At 42.7% G+C, this 20736-nt stretch overlaps 1 protein-coding gene and 1 long non-coding RNA gene across 5 annotated transcripts in view; one reads left to right on the top strand and one right to left on the bottom strand.

The window, feature by feature from the left end:
• The window catches only part of opcml (opioid binding protein/cell adhesion molecule-like), a 436379-nt gene that overhangs the window by 144128 nt on the left and 271515 nt on the right, over positions 1–20736 (bottom strand). Inside the window, exon 1 of one of the 4 annotated variants that reach the window (XM_082549245.1) lies at positions 1229–2447. The exons of the other annotated variants lie outside the window; for them this stretch is intronic. Coding sequence (XP_082405371.1) covers positions 1229–1461 — 233 coding nt within the window. The 5' untranslated portion in view covers positions 1462–2447. Of the gene's footprint in view, positions 1–1228; positions 2448–20736 lie in introns of those variants that run through there. 4 annotated transcript variants of the gene reach the window in all.
• LOC309715817 lies at positions 9244–12061 on the top strand. Its single transcript, XR_014279303.1, has 2 exons — positions 9244–11091; positions 11394–12061. It is a non-coding gene; the product is annotated as an uncharacterized lncRNA (long non-coding RNA).

Here is a 20736-nt window from a genome sequence, read left to right on the forward strand (position 1 = left end):
CACTACTTCGCAGGGCCGCGTTAAACAGTCCCCTGACCCATAATGGAGAGAAAATCCTAATTTTCCCAGACCTGCCATCTGCAGTTGTGAAGAGAAGGGGGGCTTTTAAAGAAACGAAAGATCTACTGCGCAGATGTCGAGGTCTGAGATGTGTTTAAAAACAAGTGAGCCACTGCAGGAAAGGCAGACTGATTTCTTAGCTACTACTTCAGTGTAATGCTTATTAGTTTGTTTGTTTGTTTTTTAACTTTAAACTAACAGAATTTCATGCTGTAGAATTTTGACACTGATGTTCAAACTAATCTCAGCTGTTTGTAGGTTTAATATGATAGCAAATTTTAACATGTATACACCTTAAACAAAGACCGTAGCAAACAGTGTTCCTTCTAAAATATCACAGTGTTTGCATTTTATATTGTGAGTATATTAGTATGTTAAATTCAATTCCGTTTTATTTATATAGCTGCCAAGCACAACAGTTGCCTCAAGGCGATTTAATATGACACCTGTGAATCAAGCTAAATGCAAGTATACTGCTAGCAAAGTTAAATAGATGTCTTTGCAGTTACTAGAGTGACAATATTATAAATTAATTTACATTATATAATAATAGATTGCATTTATATAGCACTTTTTGAGACCCTCAAAGCGCTTCATAATTCTACTATTCATTCACCGGTGGAGGTGACCAAATACTTATTTTCCACCCTGATTTACGAATAAATTCTTTACAAATCCTACCATGTGAATTCATGGATTTTTTTTTCACATTCTGTCTCTCACAGTAAAAGTGTACCTCTGGTGCAAATTACTGACCTCTGTCATCATTTTAGGTGGGGGAACTTGCACAATCGGTGGCTGACTAAATACTTTTTTGCCCCACTGTAGCAATAAACTGCTCACGTTACATAAAAACACATTCATTAAAATATTTCCATCCTTAAGACTAAATACCAGATCTGAAAACTTTACACAACTTTTCACAACTTTCCGTGACGGAAGGGAGACGGGAAGTCTAAGCGATTGTCCAGTTTTGATGCGAGGCTGTCCCTGGTAGAGATCTTACACCGGGAATTTAGATCTCTGAAGGAATCCCTGGAGTTCAGCCAGCAGCAGGTGGAAACACTTGCTGCAGAAAACGCCACGCTACGGAACTACGGGACTACGGGACTCTCGGTCTGCTGGAGAGGACCCGGAAACGACTGTGAGAAGCTTCATTAAAACCCACCTGAAGCTGCCGGAGGACACGGTGAAAAAGATAGGGTTTGAAAGGGTGCATCGCATCGGGGCTCCGAATTCGGCCACTTCAAGTAGAAGGAGCAGGTGAAGAGTCACGGCAGAGAGCTGAAAGGAACGGATTTCAGCATGAACGACCAGTTCCCCAGAGAGATCCTGGAACGACGCAAGGTCCTGTTCCCAGTCCGACGTAGCTTTACCCAGAAAGGCTCCCGGGGCTTTCATCGCTGTGGACCAGCTCTACGTGGACGGACAGCTCTACTGCGACCCCGGCACCACTCCCTGGCTGTATTGACCGCACACCAGATAAGAATCTGTTACACTATTCTCTTCACTCACACTCTCTTGTATTAATTTGTTTAACTTTGTAATATCAGTTTGCTAATTCAGTATAACATCACTGTCACTCTCTGTCAGTGTCCGAACTTGAATGTTTCTGTTTTTATTCCTTTTTTCCTCTCTCTCTCTCGTCGCTCACACTGCTCTTTGGTTTCTTTGCTTCTCTTTTCTATCACTGCGTCAATCACCTGTTTCCCTACCCATCCACAAACAACACCCCCTATTTCTACATGCTCACTCTGCACGATCACGCACACACATGCGTTTAAAGGCAACAATTTCCAACAGCCTCACAGCACACACAGATATAGGACACACACTCAGACGTGCACACACTTGCTCATATTAGTTAATATGCACACACATCAGAGCTATGGAGCTTCGCGCCACGCGCTTTTTCTCTTAATTTACAAACAAGTCATGTGTTTCCATTTTCCTCACCCGTCTAAGCGAGACACACAGCGTACATCATTCGCCATACACACACAACTATGGGCGCACTAAGGTTTGTCTCTGGCTCCAGAGAAAAAAGGTTAAAAATATTTAACCAACTTAAAAACCTACAGGCAGACATTGTTTTATTACAAGAGACTCACAGGCCTGTCACAGGTCTGAATGAACTTAAAACACCTGAGTTTCCTAATGTGTTTTCAGCCTGTTCTAATTCTAGTCAAAGAGGAGTAGCAATTTTAATACATAAAAATATTAATTTCACAATATTCGACACAGTTATAGATCCAGAGGGCAGATTCCTAATCGTTAAGCTATCTATACTTATTCAAAAGCTGTGTATTGTAAGTTCATATGGTCCAAATGTTGATGACCCCTCATTTTTCCATGGATTTTTTAGTACACTCTCTGAACACCTAGATTGCACACTTGTTCTTGGGGGCGACCTCAACCTGGGGCTAAATGAAGAAAGTGATAGGCTCAATACAGCAGGAACTCAGAGCAATTGGCAGTCCACAAATATAATCAAACATTATATGAACAACTTTGGTCTTTACGATGCATGGCGCTCCCTTCACCCCAACAGTAAGGAATATAATTTCTTTTCACATGTCCATCACTCCTACTCTCATATGGATTATTTTTTGGTCAGCAGCTCACTGCTGAGTGACATCTCAGACACTGAGATTCACCCTATAACTGTCAGCGATCATGCTCCTGTATCTTTAACACTAATGCACAAGAATAATACTACGTCAAGTAAAAACTGGAGATTTAATACATCACTACTCAAAGATGAAGAGTTTATCAAATACTTTAAAAAGAATGGACTCTATATTTAGGCTATAATGACATTCCTGGAACATCAGCATCTGTCCTCTGGGAAGCAGGGAAAGCTGTGATGAGAGGTAAAATAATTTCTTTCTCATCACATAAGAAGAAAGAAGAAAACAAAAATGTTCCCGAACTAGAAAAAAACATCAAATCCTTAGAAAAAGCCTACGTGTCCCAGCAAGATCAAGAAATATTGAACAAAATACACAAAACAAAGCTAGAATTAAATGAAATTATTAATAAAAAGACTCAATTCTTAGTACAAAGACTTTGCCTCCAAAATTTTGAACACTGTAACAAATCTGGACAATTTCTAGCTAACCAGTTAAAAATCAATAAAGAAAAAACAACCATATGTGCTGTTAAAGATTTATCTGGGAATACAATATATGACCTTTCTATGACACTTTATATACACCACAAATAAACCCATCTAAAAACAAAATGGATCAATTTCTCGACAACGTAACTCTTCGAAAATTACTAGATACCCCAGCAGTGGCACTGGATTCGCCACTGACACCAGGTGAACTCCAGGAAGCCTTTGTAAGTATGCCCAATTATAAGGCTTTCCAGCAGAATTTTACAAAGAATTCTGGACGGTTCTAGCACGTATTTTTCACAGAATGTTGCAGGAAATCAAAGAAAATGGTAGACTACCACCAAATATGAACTCTGCAAATATTAGTCTCTTACTAAAACCAGGCAAAGACGCTGTATTTCCTTCAAGCTATTGTCCAATATCCCTTATTAATGTAGACCTTAAAATAATCTGCAACGTTCTCTCAAAGAGATTAGAGAAAAAACAACTTTTAATTCATCCTGACCAAACTGGTTTCATAAAAGGTAGGCACTCATCAACAAATACACGTAGACTACTTAATTTAATAGACTACTCATGCAGTAAAAATATTGAAACCATAATATTGTCTCTTGATGCAGAAAAGGCATTTGACAGCGTTAACTGGAAATTTCTATTTGCAACTTTACACAAATTTAGTTTTGGAAACTCTTTCGTAAGCTGGTTAAAATATTATATAATTCCCCAACAGCTTGTGTCAAAACAAATGACCAAACATCCTCCAGCTTCTGTCTCTTGAGGGGCACCAGGCATGCCCACTCTCCCCTTCACTGTTTGCAATTTTTATTGAACCACTAGCAGCAGCAGTTAGAAAGAATACAGTAATTAATGGGCATAAAATGCAAGAACGTGGAACATAAAATCAGCCTTTGTGCGGATGATGTGTTACTTTTTTTCCAAAACTCACAAACCAATCTCTCTGGGGGTAATTGCATTGATAAACTCTTTCTCAAGAGTCTCAGATTATTCAATTAACTGGTCAAAATCTACAGTTCTTCCGATTAATTGCTCCTTCCATAATTCTTTATCTACCCGACTGCAATCTGGAAATATTAAATATTTAGGTATCAATATCTCTCCCAAGCTTGCAGAATTAACTAAATTAAACCACATCCCACTTTTAAAGACAGTAGAAGGCGATCTGGCTAGATGGAAATCTCTACCCATATCACTCATGGGAAGGGTCGCCGCTATAAAATGGTCTTGCCAAAAATAAACTATTTATTTTCAATGATCCCAAGTAAGCCATCACAAGATTGGTTCAGATCTCTAGACTTGTATATTTCTAAATTCCTTTGGAAAGATAACCCCCCGCGTATCAGCATAAAAACATTACAAAGGACCAAGGATAAAGGAGGACTAGATCTGCCTAACTTCAATCACTACTTTTTAGCCAACAGGCTTCAGTTCATCTCTAGATGGTTAAAACACACCTTCTTAGATGTACCCTGGATAGATGTAGAACAGGCACTATGTAATAATCTAGAAATTTCAGACCTACCATTTCAAGCGACATGAATGCTTTAAAAGCATCAACATCAGCTCTTCTCTAACAGCATGGTGGGAGTCTTCATTAATCCCATGCAAACGTACACCTATCTGAAACAACCCTGACATATTACAAAACAATAATATGATCAACTTGCCAGATGGGAGTTATAAAGGTATTAAATACTTGGAACATATATTGGAAGGAACTTTATTTTGTTTGACAGACTAGTTATACAATATGGGATCAACAAAAAAAGATTTTTGGAATATCAACAAATTAAATCCATAGTAAAAAAAAAAAAAAAATTATCCCAGTGAAGCTGAATTATAAACACCACCAAATGTGGTACAATTTTTTTAAATCTAAAAACCCCCAAATTATTGTCTAAAATATACAGAACACTTTCTAAAATAGATGAATCAATATCCCTTCCTATGGCAAAATGGGAAGTGGATTTATCGATTAGCTTAGACCAAAACCTTTGGTCTCAGATATTGTTAAAACCTTTCAATGGATCAGAAATCCCAGTTTGCAATTAATACAATATAAAATATTACATAGAGTGCACTATACTGGTCATAGGATGTTCAAGATGGCCTATACGTCTTCCAACAACTGCTCACACTGTCAAGCAAATACCCCGGACAATTATATCCATGCTCTTTGGTTCTGTCCACCAGTTCAGAAGTTTTGGTGCGAGATATGTGAAGACTTATCAAAGCCTCCCCTTTAGTGTGCTTGCTGGGCAACTTGGATGAGGTCATTACAGAAATAAACACAGCCTACATTGTTTTTATGGCCCTATGCATTGCCAAGAAAACGGTCCTCATTAACTGGAAATATAAAAAATAATCTTAATTCTAACCAATATAAAAACTATCTAATAGATCACATTAGTCTTGATACAGCCTCTGCCATCACATTTGATCAATCCCTCTGCGCTCCTTTGATCGGCTTCATCATCTATTGGGGGTGGGGGGTCATGGTTTAGTCCTGCTTTCACTATTGTGGTTGATATGGGGGTAGGAACGGCCTTAGGGCGTCTAGGGATTCCCTAGGGACGTTTTCCCTGGAGGGCCTAACGCGGGGGTTGTGGCCATGACCTGGTTAGGGGCTCTGGTGGCTCTTAGATGGTGTTTTTCTTGTGGCTGCGTACAGCAGAGATGGGGGAGGGTCTGTGCTGGCGGACGTTGGTTACTGGCCTCTGCCAGACCCCCAAGCCTGGCAGAGGCTTGGGGGTCTGCGGGTGCTCCGTCCCCGGGCTGGGGCTCTGGCTGGGCCTTGGGTCCTGGTTGTTGTGTCGCCGGGGTGGTGGGCGGGTGCGTGCATGGGGGCTCAGCCCCGATGCGGGGGACCTCTGGTGCATCGGCCCAACAGGAGGGCTCTCTAACTGGTGGGGAGGCTGTTACATCTTTGCGGGAGGTCCCCTCTCTACAGGAGCACACTCTGCAGGTGGGGGAGAGATATTGGAGAGGTGGAGAATGACTCAACCTGGGTGTCTATTGTCTTGTGTAGTCTGGGAGAAGGGATGATGGGGTGGGTGCAGTTTTCTCTGCGGTGGGGTCGGGTGGGCTGCTGTGGGCCCTGGTCCGGATGGGCCTGGGCCCCCTTGCCCTGGTGGGTTCCAGAGTGTGGGGGTGCCTACTGGGGTTAGCGGGGGAGCTGGCCCCAGGGAGGGCCGCTTGCCCCTCCCTTTCTTCCCTTCCCATCCTCAGCTGCCTCCCTCTTCCCGCTCCACCACACCCACACACACGCAGGGCTTGGCGTGCAGGTGTGTCACCAGGGTACTGGGGAGGCACTCCCCCTCTGTCCCCGTCTGGCCGCCTGTGCCTCAATTTTATTCAGCAACCTAGACGTCTTCATTACTCATACTCTCATAACACATACATATAGGGCCTTGGGGGTGGGCATGTTATACAGCGTCCAGAGGACGGTGTGTGTATTCAAACCCACCTCTGGCGCTGGTGCCCTACCCTCAATTTTAAATGCATATAGACGCTGAGGGTTTTCGGGAGGAGCCATGCTGCTCTCTGGCAGGAAGCACCATGCCCTCCTGTGTTTTAAATGCACTTTAGAACAACACGCAGCAACACTACATTTGAGTGGGCGGAGGGAGGTTTGGGGTCTTCACTCCCCCCGTTCTGTTAACTGTCAGGGCTGGGGGGCTGGGAGGAGGTGCTGGCCGTCAGATTGGGGTCTGGGATCCGGGGCCTCCCTGCTATTGCAGATAAGGAGGCGGTCTGCTTTCCTCCACCCCAGAGAGAAAGGTCTCTGGGGGCAGGGGTACCCGGACCTGAGATATAGAGTATGTTTGGGGAGTGTGAATGTGTGTACAGTGTCTATTTGTGTCTGTCTCCACGTCGGGTGAGTGCTGAGTATTTGTTTGTGTATATGGGGGTGGGAATGCGTGTTGGTGTCTGCGTGTGCCTGTTTGTCTGTGTCTGTATGTCAGCTTGGGTCTTAGACTCCACCTCTCCTTCCGTTCTCGTTTGGGACTCTCCTCAGCACGGTTGCCCCCCTGGTGGTCCTGCCTGGGCCCTTGTATTCTGGGGCCTCTAGATGTCTGGGGCCTGGATCTCATCCATACCTGCTTCTAGCCCTGGGGGACGGGGCTATGACTCCCCACACTCCCTAGCAGATCGTTACATGGAGAAACCTTTTGAATACAAGCGTGCTGATCCACACAGGTGTGCACACAGGTGTACACACGGATGTTCACAGACACAAACTACACCTTTCTTGGCTGCTACCTCAAAGCACATTTTGCGCTGTCCATCTTGCGTACTGCACAATAACATGTAATATTTAGTATCTACTGTTATCTACTGTTAGCTAGTTTATTGTGATGGTGTTGTATTTATTATGTTGCTCTTTCTTGTTTGTTTTCTCTTCTGTTTTTTCTTATCTCCATACAGGTGATCCAGGTGTTTCATTTGTTTTTTGGGGGGTTTCTTCCCCCTTTCTCACCATCTCTTCTATTTTTCTTTCTCTCTCTCTCATTCTTTCTCCCTGTCCTATCCCCCAGTCATGTCTGTCCCGTCCGTAACAACCGAAAATCAAATCAAATAAATACATAATTATAATAAAGGTCAATCAAATGGACCAATATGGCAAGGTCATGATGATCCACTTGGTAAAGTAAAGCCACTTGGCGTCTTTCTTGGCCTTCAGACAACAATTGTGTCCCAAACGGGACAGGCAAAAAACCAAAAAAAAGAAAACTTTTCATCAGTCAATATGAGTAAATGTTTCAGTAAGCGAGTGTAATTTTTTTTTTTTTAAAAGAACCTGAAATACTGACCCCTACTGTGAGGTAATAGATAAAAATGATGTGAAACACTGTGACCAGATCTCTACCAGTGAATCTGCGGGACAGTTTGGAGTGGTACCAAATGAAGGAAAGTATTTCAGAAGAATCATTTTCCATGCCTTTAGAGTTCCAGAGACTTAGAAATTCAGTGCCAAAGCACACTGATATACAGTACAGGAATGCTTTACAATTTTTCCATTAATTTGTTGTGTATCTCTGTATCATCTTTAAAAATGAATCTTTTCATTATGTCCAAAAATGAATGGCTTTTAAAAAAGCACACACTGCTTTTACAGCATTACTGCAACAATTTTAATCTGAAATATATATTTAAATCAGCAATAGAAGTTCCTTGTTGTTATCATGTATTTTTACAATGTACTGGCAGGAGCTTGCATATTGACTTAACTGTGTCTCCTGGATTTTATGTATTAGGCACAGCTTCTGAGCAGCAGTTTGAGCGAAAATGTTTAAAGCATTATTAAATAAAGTAAACAAATATAATACTAGGCTTCACTAGTATGCCAGACATCAATTGCTTTTCTAAATGTAGTTACAGTAAATTATTGTGTATTGCTATATATCCAGTGGGCAGTCAAATTTTGTTTTATCGGATTCAAATATAATTTAGCATCTCCCTCAGGGTATACTCATGTCCTCATCTGGCTGCTTCTGTCCTCCTAAAACCTTGATTTGCTGGTTATGTTTTCGCTTATTCTACTGCACACTGATACTGCTTCGAGCCTGCTATGGTGTCCAAACACATTTACTCAAATGTGTTTGCACTTCAGTGAGTACAACTGGCATGGTGGATAGCTGGATTTTAAAATCTAACACTCCTCAGTGTCAGATTAAAAATAGCTGTAACTGGTGAGTGGAGGCGTCAAATGGTATGTATTTTCACCATTTCAACACTTCTGTCAGCAACAGCACAGACCACAGAGCACAGACTACTGAAAAGTAGGAAAACCATGATAAATGTGGAATGTGCTCACCATTGCTCTGAAAGTCGAATTTTCACAGCCCAACTTAACAGAAATCCCTAAAACGACAAGGAAATTATTTCCTGTTTTGTGCATATTATTCTTTTAATTAATTTATATATGCAGTACACCATCGTTGCATAAAGTAACAGAGTAACAGTTGAGGCAATCGTGTACTAAAACACACGTACACACACTTTCCACATATTACTTCTTTCTTGGATGCTACATGTTACAACAGATTTACAAATTTAGATTTAGAACACGCATCATGTCTTTCCAATCATGTTTGCCAACAGGGATGGTAACACAGCTTTTGACTCATCAAAACCCTCATCAATTCCTCATCTCCTCCAGGTATTCCAATTTCCATGAACAGTCCAAAGACATGGTTAGATTAACTGATATTCCTAAATAGGTCATAAGTATGAAAGAAACCTAGATAAAGAGCATAAATTAAAGTGCTGTAACTAAGCATAAAATAATGACTATAATTACTTTTATAAAAAGACTTTTATGAGAAGCAAAACAGAGATGACAATACCCCCCATTACCTAAACCCCACTTGCTCCACTGTTTTGTGCTTGTATTTTATTCTTATTCATATTTTGTTCTTTTTTTCTGTGCTCACAGTCTTCGGCATCTTACAAGACTCTTCTAGGCTGAATAACTGTAAAATATTATTACTTCTATAGTTCAACTATTATTTACTATATTACTGAATACATTTTTAACAGGATATTAGCATTCCCATTAAATTGAAACACACTACGGATTTCATTGGGATTAAAGAGGAGCTTCTAGCAACAATAGCCAATTGTGACTACAAGATGGGGACGTATGTAAACAGGCAATAAGCTTTATGAAAGAATGTATGTTTGAGATAAAGGGAGAGGGATTGCTTTTACTTTGGTTTTTTATTTATCTCTATTTTGAGATTTCACTAGGCAAACACTGCTAGCCCTGTTTGTCCTGATGTAACCACCACTACTGTAAAACGCATAATATGGCCTACTACAAAGTCATTTGGGTGGTCAGTAAGACTTTACACATGAAATATATAAATGTTAGTCCATTGCACTGATCATGAAGAAAAGAGTCAGCTATTAACATCAAGATATTATTATTGCCAAAGGCCAGTGTATCAGTGTTGTCCGCTTGTTGTTATGCTCATTATTATGAACATTTATTTGTCATTTAGTTGTCACTCTCAAAGACATGAATAAGGCCCTGGCAACTTCTCAAACTCTTGATAGGTCATGAAGGCTGGCAAGCCATGACTTGTAGGGGAACAACAAATCCATCATTTGTCATCCGAAGACAGACTAGACATGTGTTACTATCTGATCTTTTAATCTTACCATACATAAATTGTGCATTTGAAACATGGACTTATTGTGACAATTTTCACAGACTGTATGAGTGGAAGTCTCACTGAGACTGCACATAAAAGCATGTTGTCAGTCTATAAAGTAACATAAAACCACTGCAAGTGTAACCCACATAAAATGGGGGTACCACTTTAAGGACTGATATGAGAGATGGACAGCCTGCCCAACCAATCGAAATGCACAGGTCCCAGTATGTTTTGACCAATGGGAGAGCAGTCTGCCGCTGTATGTCCCACCTACGTGCTCTGTGTTTGCTGCTATGTGTGGAGGTAGTCGCGTGCTGGCAGGAGAAAAGAGAGACTGAAGCTTTTGAGCTGGAAAAAAAGTATTAGATATAAGTTGCAACCAACTGTGTTGCACATAAGTTCACTGGTTATCAGCTACCTTTCATGTTAAAAGTAGCCACAGTGAGTAAGCAGGCAAATGCTGCATTTTTCTGGTGACTTTAAAAAGTACCGCGTGGAGCTAAACTGTTAGCCTTTGTTAGCTCTGGTTGCTATCAACTGCCTGGAAGTTCATCTCAATCTGCTTCCAGAAGTAAGGTAACACTTGAAGCGCAACTTATGTTTATTTTTCCTTCATGTCGTATTACGGTTATTAAAGAGAAAACATGTCCTGTTACGTTATTTAGAGCCCTGCATTTTCCGACCGAGAGACACTATGCCATTGTCTTCGGCCGTGATGCGCTGAGATCGGTGAGCACATGTTGTATGTCTCAGTTAGTTCATGTCTGTTTCACATTTTATCGTTGAGAAACTGAATTAATCTCAATTGTTTGATTAATAATTGCCGCATATGCGACATATATGCATATGCACTGACTTTACTTGGTTTAATGCATAGTTTGTGTAAGAGAGATGTTTTATTTTTGCAAAATTGAGTATTTTTATTGCAAATTTATGTTGAATGTGATTTAAACAAAATCCTAAGTTGTGAATTATAGCTAGAACAGCATAATTAATATTTGAATTGCTCTTCTGATCCTGTCTGTTGACAGGTCAGTTTTTTTTTGTATGCTGAATTGTTCCTGAGGTGGATTCCTCCAGTGAAATAGGATTCCTCCAGTGAAATAGATGGCGAGCCTTCCCACCTGGACTTAGAGAGACTGAGATTCGCTTCTTTTCCACTTGATGATCTGCTGCACCTTGCGGTGTGGTAGGACTGTATCACTCACACTTTCACGCACAGCTGGTTATACATAAGACCACTGACTGACATTCTCTCATCCCTATTCTCTTTCACACCCTGGGAATTTTTTGGACTTTACCCCTTGGACATTTTTTATTTGGGACTTTAAATAATGAGCTGTTGTGTAGAGCATTCTCCACATGTGAAAAGAGTGTGAAATTTTCATTTGAATGTGAATTGGATTTGTGTAATCTGTTTCTATAAGAGTTAAGGAGTCAGGTTACTAGGGTGCACCCGAGCATTGAAACCCGAGCATTGAAACCCGAGCATTGAAACCCGAGCATTGAAACCCGAACATTGAAACCCGAACATTGAAAACCAAAAATAACACTTGGCCAAGTCATTGCTTTAGTAGTTTGTGTTTTACTTTTCTTTTAATTTTTGTAAGTTTCCTTTCTACCATTGTAAAGTGTCTTTAACCTGTGCTTGTCAACCTTATGGTTTATGTCACTAAAGTTGGCTGGTTCTTTTGAGTTACATTCTTGTCTCTGTGTCTCATTTGAACACACCCCTGTGCTCCTATAGTCGAGCCTATTGGCCCATTGATATATTCTTTTCAACAATTCCCCTTACTGTGTTACACAAGTGATCGCTAAAATGTGTGTAACACATTCCAATATTTAGCGTACTTGTGTGATGGTGGATCCTGACAATGAAATTTACTGCTGATACCTGTTGTTTGCACAATAACATGCTGCACTTGTGCACCTCTGATGAACTTACAGCATGTAAAATCTCACTACTAGATGTCAGTCGATTTCAGTTAACTGAATTCTGGTTGTTACCCCTCCCAATTCAAGCACACAGTCCTAGATATCCTGGCACCTTTAGAACAAACAACTCCTATTTCACTGCAGGGCAACCTGCATGTTTCAAATAAAGCCTTTATTGATTGATTGATTGATTGACTCATTGATTGATTGGAAGACGATGACATTCGTCTTTTTCCTTTGCATTTTTGCTTCTGTGGTATGATCCTATATATCTTGAATCTGAAGTTGCAAACATAAATTAAAATGTGCCTCCACGGCAGAATATAAATGCATGTTACATAGAAAGCACTTAAAAGCATAGAAAAAAGTACTTGTATGAATGATTGAATTAAGCACGTTGTATAAAGTGCTTTGAGTAGAAAAGCGCTATATAAGAATCAGTCCATTTACCAATCCAAATACCAACCCCAACTCACAGGTGTTTTTATGCTTTTATTTTAAGATTTTTTGAGAATGCATTAGTTTGTTGGAAAGGATAATTAGACACTAATCAATGTATATTTTAGAGTAAAATAATCGGTGTTATTATTAAAATTATTATTAGGAAATATTATTATCAAAAAATGGTTGACTGTACCTTTAAAGGAAAACTGAAAACATTTTAAACAAATTAAATCCCACTCTGAGACATAAATGTACTTGTAGATTTTCAAATCTGTTTGCATTGCTTTTGATTTTGTATAAACCATTTTTACAGGTGTAGGATAATTTACTTAGACCATGCAGAAACCAAGAAAACTGTCCTCATGAACTGGAAAAATAAAAACAATCTTAATTCTAACCAATATAGAAATTATCTATTAGATTACATTAGTCTTGATACAGCCTCTGCCACCACATCAGATCAATTGCTCTGGGCTCCTTTGATCAGCTCCATCACCTAGTGGGGGTGGGGGGGTCATAGTTTGGTCCCGCCTTCACTGTTGTGACTGGTGTGGGGGTAGGGACAGGCTTAGGGCGTCGGGGGGTTCCCCGGAGGCATATTCCTTGGGGGGCTCAACCCGGGGTAGCAGTCATGTCCAGGTGGGGGCTCTTTTGGCGCTCGGGTGACTGTTTCCTCGTGGCTGCGTGCAGCGGGGCTAGGGGAGGGTCTGTGCTGACGGACGTGGGTTACTAACCTGGTAGCCTGTCTGCCCCTGGGTGGGTCCGGGATGGGCGTGAGGTTCTGGGGGCGCTCAGTCTCTGGGCTGGGGCCCTGGCCGGGCCTCGGGGCCTTGGGTCCTGGTTTGTGTGTTGCCGGGGTTGTGGGCGGGTGGGTGCATGGGGGCCCATCCCTGGCGCAGGGTGCCGCCGGTGCGTCGAGCCGCCTGGGGGGCTCTTCAACTGGTGGGGGAGAGTGTCACATCTTGCAGGAGCTTTCCTCTCCTCAGGAACTCTCTGCAGGAGGGGGAGATACAGGAGAGGTGGAGGAAGATCTCAGCCTGGGCGTCTATTGTCTCATGTAGTCTGGAAGATGAATGGATGGTGGGGTGGGTGCAGTTTTCTCTGTGGTGGGGTTGGGTGGACTGTCCCGGGCTATGTGGGGCCGGGGGGGCGCTGCTGCGCTGGGCCCCGGTCTGGATGGGCCTGGGCCCCCTTTCCCTGGCGGGTCGCGGAGTATGGGAGTGCCTACTGGGGTCAGCGGGGGAGCTGGCCCCAGGGAGGGGTCACCTGCCCCTCCCTTCCTTCCCTCCCCATCTCCAGCTGCCTCCCTCTTCCCACTCCACCACAACCACCCACACATGCAGGGCCTTGGAGTAGGGGTATGTCACCAGGGTGCAGAGGAGGCTACCCCCCCCCTCTGTCCCCTTCTGGCTGCCTCTGCCTCAATTTTATCCCACAACTTAGACATTCACATTACTCACACTCTCATTACGCATACATATAGGATCTTGGGGGTGGGCACGATACACAGAGTCCAAATTACCATCAGGGTGTACACCTTACCCCTGGCGTCGTTGCCCACCTCTCAATTTTGAATACACGTAGACATTGAGGGCTAACAGGAGGGACTATGCGCTTACCTGCTGCTCTCTGGCAGGTAGCTCCATGCCCTCCTGGGTTTTAAATGCACCTTAGAACACACATGCATCAACACTACAATGAGCGGGTGGAGGGAGGTTTGGAGTCTTCTCTCACCCCCGTTCTCTGCGGCCTGCTGGAGCGGGGGGGCTAGGAGGAGTTGGCCGTCCAACTGCGGTCTGGAGTGTGGGGCCTCCCTGCTGCTGCGGAGTCGGGGTGGTCTGCCTCTCCCCACCGCAGGGAAAAGGGTAACACCACCTGGGTCTGGGTGCAGTTCCCCCCTCCAGGGGCAAGGGTACCTAGACCCGGTTCGTAGAGTACGCTTGGGGAGTGTGATCGTGTGTACAGCGTCTCTTTATGTCTGTCTCCATGTTGGTTGAGTGTGGAGTAAGTGCATATGAGAGCATGAGGGTGGGGATGGATGTTTGTGTCTGTGTGTGCCTGTATGTCTGTGTCTATATGTCAGGTTGGGTATCAGACGCCACCTCTCTGGGGACATCTCAGGCCCTCCAAGGTTTGGAGGCCTATCTCCACCCACCACTTCCCCTGCCAGTGGCGGACTCCCTCAGGTGTCGGTGCGTTGGTGGTTCTTTGTGTCTGGGGGTGGGCGTCCGGGTACACACCGGCTCACTCCTTGGCGGCCGCTTATCGGGGCCTGGAGCCTGGGGCTCGCTCGGGCCACTTCGGAGGTGGGGTGCCCCTGGCCTCTCGGCCTGGGGCTCGGTCACTCAGGCACAGCTGGCTGCCGGCGGAGCTCACAGGCGCGTCACTGCAACTCCCCCTGGCTTCTGCTCCGCGGCTGCTGAGTGAGCCCTCATCTGGGACTCTCCTCAGCTCTTACTGGGACAGTGGCGCGGCTGCCCCTCTGTTGGTCTTCCTTAGTCTCTTGTGTTCTGGGGACCTCTGGATGTCTGGAGTTTTGATCTCCTCCATACCTGCTTCATACCCTGGAGGACGGGGCTGTGGCTCCCCACACTCCCTAGCAGATCGTTACATGGAGAAACCTTTGGAATGCAAGCATGCTGATCCACACAGGTATGCACACAGGTGTACACACGGGTATTCACAGACGCGGACTACAGCTTTCTTGGCTGCTGCCTCAAAGCACATTGTACGCTGTCTATCTTGCGTTTTTTTTGTTTTGTTTGTTTTTCTTTCTTTCTTCTCCCCCTTCTCACCGTCTCTTCTCCCCTTTGGTTTTCTTTCTCTCCCTCTCTTTCTTTCATTCTCTCTCCCTGTCCTATCCCCCAGTCATGTCTGTCCCGTTTGTAGCAACTGAAAATAAAATAAATTCATAATTATAATAAAGGTCAATCAAATGGACCAATATGGCAAGGCCATGATGATCCACTTGGTAAAATAAATCCGCTTGGCATCCTTCTTGGCCTTAAGACAACAATTCTGATGGCTAAAGATCCAAACGGGGGACAAAAAAAAAAAAAAAAAAAAGACCATGCAGAAACGTTTTCAATTTGTCTCTGTGGAAAGTGTTTTTTGGCTCCCTAAAGAAGGATAGCTGTTGTCTTTTTTTGGCATTCAGGTTAAGGTGGTTTTAGATAGCAAAAGTTTTCATTTTTGTCATCTTATAAAAAAGTACATATTAAGCCTCTGAAACCAATTACATTTTCAGTTGATTTGGATCTTTTTACTCTGAGTCTGTTTATTGTGACTAGGGAATTTAGATAGAGTATTTCAGCTCGATTTGTGCTTTTTAACTAATTAAACCAAAATATTAGACTACACGTTAACATATCCAGTTCAACTATTTGAAAACAAAAACTTTGTCCCAAGAATGCAAAATGTATTGATCTGTAACATGGTGTGTGCTTGCGAGACCTGTGCTTTAAGCAGTGCATTTCCTCTGCAATGTGCAAAAGAGGTGATTAATGGCAACAAAATAAAATGGCTTCCCAAAAGGTAAATCTACTTAAGAAAGGCTTCCTGCTACAATGCCCAAAATGTCATCACCCATGGAAATTTTTATTTATCACAAATTTATATTCAAACCTCCAGATTAGCAGATAATTAAATTTCAGTGGAAAGCAAACATGAGAATTTGTCTGAAAAAAAGGTTACAACACTGCATGCTCTCACCCTGAAGTGTCCCTGGAACAGACAGTGTGACAGAAGATTCATATTAAAGACAGATTATTGTTGTTTTCTTCACACAATGCTTAGCCTTCAGTCCAATGTACCACCCTGGATGAATAGCATTACTCACACTGTCATTTCCCTCTGCAACTGCAGGGTCATAGGAGACAGCCATATGGGAATCCACTTCTATAACAGTACTCCATCAAAGTCCAGACATGAATCAGAAAGTGTGACAGACATTTAAAGTATGAATATGCTACTCACTGCTGAGACACTCTTGACCCACTGGTTTTACCCATATCTAATTGGATTTTTTCACATGGAAATTGACTTAGAAACAACTAAAAATTGTTATTATTACTTCTTTTTTTTTTTTTTACTTATTCTGGAAGAGTAAAGAATTCATTTTACATGCAAACTGATTATGACAGTGCAGATGTCCCAAGATATTTGGGCTTAACTTGGATGTAAAAGTTGGAAAATGATCTGATAAGTAGTTCTAGGATCTACGAAAATTCCTCTCTCGCCCCTGCGAGCGGTCTATCCGTCAGGCTCAGGCTTGGGTCCTCTACCAGAGGCCTGGAAACTTGAGGGTCCTGCACGGTATCTTAGCTATTCCTAGGACTGGGTTCTTCTGAACAGAGATCTCCAATATTGTTCTTGAGATCTGTTGGAGCCACTCACCTAGCTTGGGAGTCACCACACCTAGTGCTGTTACTTTCACCCTCCACATCTTCTCAAGCTCTTCTCTTAGTCCTGGGCATCTCTCGAGCTTCTCATGTTCCTTCTTCCTGATGTTGCTGTCATTCGGGACCGCTACATCTATCACTACGGCCGTCTTCTTCAATTTGTCTACCACCACTATGTCCGGTTGGTTAGCCACCACCATTTTGTCCATCTATATCTGGAAGTCCCACAGGATCTTAGCTCGGTCATTCTCCATCACCCTTGGGGGCGTCTCATATTTTGACCTCGGGACTTCCACGCCATATTCGGCACAGATGTCTCTGTATACTATGCTGGCCAATTGGTTATGGCTTTTCATGTATGCCCTGCCTGCTAGTATCTTGAACCCTGCTGTTATGTACTGGATTGTCTCAGGGGCGTCTTTACACAGCCTGAACCTGGGGTCTTGCCCGGTGTGATAGACTCCATCCTCTATGGATCTTGTGCTCAGAGCTTGGTCCTGTGCTGCCATAATTAGTGCCTCTGTGCTGTCCTTCAGTCCAGCTTTGTCCAGCCACTGGTAGGATTTCTACACATCAACCACCTCCTCTATCTGCTGGTAGTACATACCGTGCAGGGGCCTGTCCTTTCACAATGGTTCCTCCTCTTCCTCCTCTTTCTGGGGTTTTTGCTGCCTGCGGTATTCACTGAGCATGCGGTCGGTTGGGGCCATCTTCCTGATGTATTCATGGATGTTCGCTGCCTCAACCTGGACTATAGTGCTGACATTCTTTGTCCCCGGCCGCTTAGCATACAGCCTCAGGGACCTGGACTTGGGGTAAAAACCCTCCACGCATGGTCAGGAGCTTCCTGGTCTTGATGTTTCTATCTCCTCCTCTATCTCCTCCTTTGGCCAGCTGAGATGGTTACTGGAGCCTGTTCAGGGAGATTGCTGTGGTCTGCCCTCAGATCCACTAGCCACTGAGCATTGCTGTTATGGGTTGTGTCCTTCTCCCATATGGTCTTCCAGGATTGCTCTGTCTCCAGCCTTGGTGGTGCTGTTTTCATATTGTTTCTCTGGCACTAAGAGTACACCTTGGCTGGTTCCGTGAAGAACAATTGGCTTATTCTCCTGCCTTCTATCTCTCTGGAGTATCTCTTCAAGCGGCTGGCCAAGTCTGTGAGTCTTTGCTTGGCAGTTTCCAAGGCTTAGGTATGGACAGCTCGCTGTAATTCTTAAGCACCTTCCTTGTCACACCTCTCTGCAGCTCCAATAGTTGGCTAACCTCCCTCCATGCTACCTTGATCTTAGCCTCTAGTCTCCTTCTCCATGTAAATTTTAATTCTCAATATTAAATTGAACATTTTGAATGTTTAGAATTACTTGAAACATCTGATCTAATGCAGGGCTATTCCTGCATAATTATAAATCTCTCTAAAGTTGACTGTGTTGATGTTTTCCTCTTCCTGATGATTACATACATATGGCAAGGCAAGGCAAGGCAAATTTATTTGTATAGCACAATTCAACAACAAGGTGATTCAAAGTGCTTTACAGAGACATTAGAAACAAAAACAAATAAAAAGCATGATTTAAAATTGATTAAAACAAACAAACAAACTAACTAACTAAACACACACATTTCACACCTGTTCGCGCGATCTGAACCCTTATCGTAAGGGGAGCTACCAGTCCTTCTGTGGACGAGCTACTTTCTATTTTAAATTCCCTGAATTTAAAATACTCTCTAGACCCAGTCTAGACCCAGTTGGGGAGCTACCCAGAGCTCTAATCCCACACCTGTTCGCGCGATCTGAACCCTTATCGTAAGGGGAGCTACCAGTCCTTCTGTGGACGAGCTACTTTCTATTTTAAATTCCCTGAATTTAAAATACTCTCTAGACCCAGTCTAGACCCAGCTGGGGAGCTACCCAGAGCTCTAAACCCACTTAACAAACAAACAAACAAACAAAACAGTATATAAAATCAAAACAGATAAAATCAGAACAGTAGATAAAATCAGTAGTTAATGTAAGTTTTGAAATTTAAGCTTAACAAACAAACAAAACAGTATATAAAATCAAAACAGATCAAATCAGAAATAGATAAGATCAGTAGTTAGTGTAAGTTTTGAAATTTAAGCTTAAAAGTGTGGATTTGGTGCTTTATTCAAATGCAGCTCAGAATAGGTGAGTCTTCAACCTGGATTTAAATAAACTGAGTGTTTCAGCTGATCTGAGGCTTTCTGGGAGTTTGTTCCAGATATAAGGAGCATAAAAGCTGAATGCAGCTTCTCCGTGTCTGGTTCTGACTCTGGGAACTGATAAAAGACCGGATCCAGATGACCTGAGGGATCTGGAAGGTTCATACTGGGTCAGGAGGTCACTGATGTATTTTGGTCCTAAACCATTCAGAGCTTTATAGGCCAGCATCAGAACTTTAAAGTCTATCCTCTGACGGACAGGCAGCCAGTGTAAAGACCTCAAAGCTGGACTGATGTGGTCCACTTTTTTGGTCTTAGTGAGGGCTCGAGCAGCAGAGTTCTGAATGAGCTGTAGTTGTCTGACTGATTTTTTAGGTAGACCTGTAAAGATGCTGTTACAGTAATCAAGCCTACTAAAAATGAATGCATGGACTAGTTTTTCCAGGTCCTGTTGAGACATCAGATCTTTTATCCTTGAAATATTCTTGAGGTGATAGTAAGCTGATTTTGTTATTGTCTTAATGTGTTTTTCTAAGTTTAGGTCTGCATCCATCATTACACCCAAATGTCTCGCCTGGTTTGTGGTTTTTAGATGTATAGATTGAAGTTCTCTGGTGACCTGTAATCGTTTTTCTTTGGCGCCAAAGACTATTACTTCAGTTTTGTTTTTGTTTAGTTGGAGAAAATTGTGGCACAACCAGTCATTAATTTCCTCAATGCATTTACCAAGAGCCTGTACAGGGCCTCGGTCTCCTGGTGACATTGTGATATATATTTGTGTGTCATCTGCATAGCTGTGGTAGTTTATTTTGTTGTTCTTTATAATCTGTGCCAGTGGGAGCATGTAAATGTTAAACAGAGGGGGTCCCAAGATGGAACCTTGGGGAACTCCACATGTGATACTTGTCTGCTCGGATGTGAAGTTACCTATTGATACAAAGTATTTCCTGTTTTCTAAGTATGTTTTGAACCAGTTTAGTACAGTTCCTGAAAGACCTGCCCAGTTCTCCAGTCGTTTGAGTAATATGTTGTGGTCAACTGTATCAAATGCTGCACTGAGATCCAGTAAAACTAGGACTGACATTTTTCCACTGTCTGTGTTCAGACATATGTCATTAAACACTTTTGTCAGAGCGGTTTCAGTGCTGTGGTTCTGTCTAAAACCTGACTGGAAGGCATCGTAGCAGTTATTCTGTTTTAAGAAGTAATTGAGCTGTTGAGAAACTGCTTTTTCAATGATCTTACTTAAAAATGGGAGATTTGAGATCGGCCTGTAGTTTTTCATTTGTGTCTTGTCAAGATTGTCCTTTTTCAGTATAGGTTTGATTACAGCAGTTTTTAGTGGTTCTGGAAACACACCTGACATTAAGGAAAAGTTGACGATCTGTAACAGGTCTGACTCTAAAGTCTTTGA

The sequence above is a fragment of the Aulonocara stuartgranti genome (assembly GCF_965226115.1).
Source record: "Aulonocara stuartgranti genome assembly, chromosome: 10".
Classification (NCBI taxonomy): domain Eukaryota; kingdom Metazoa; phylum Chordata; class Actinopteri; order Cichliformes; family Cichlidae; genus Aulonocara; species Aulonocara stuartgranti.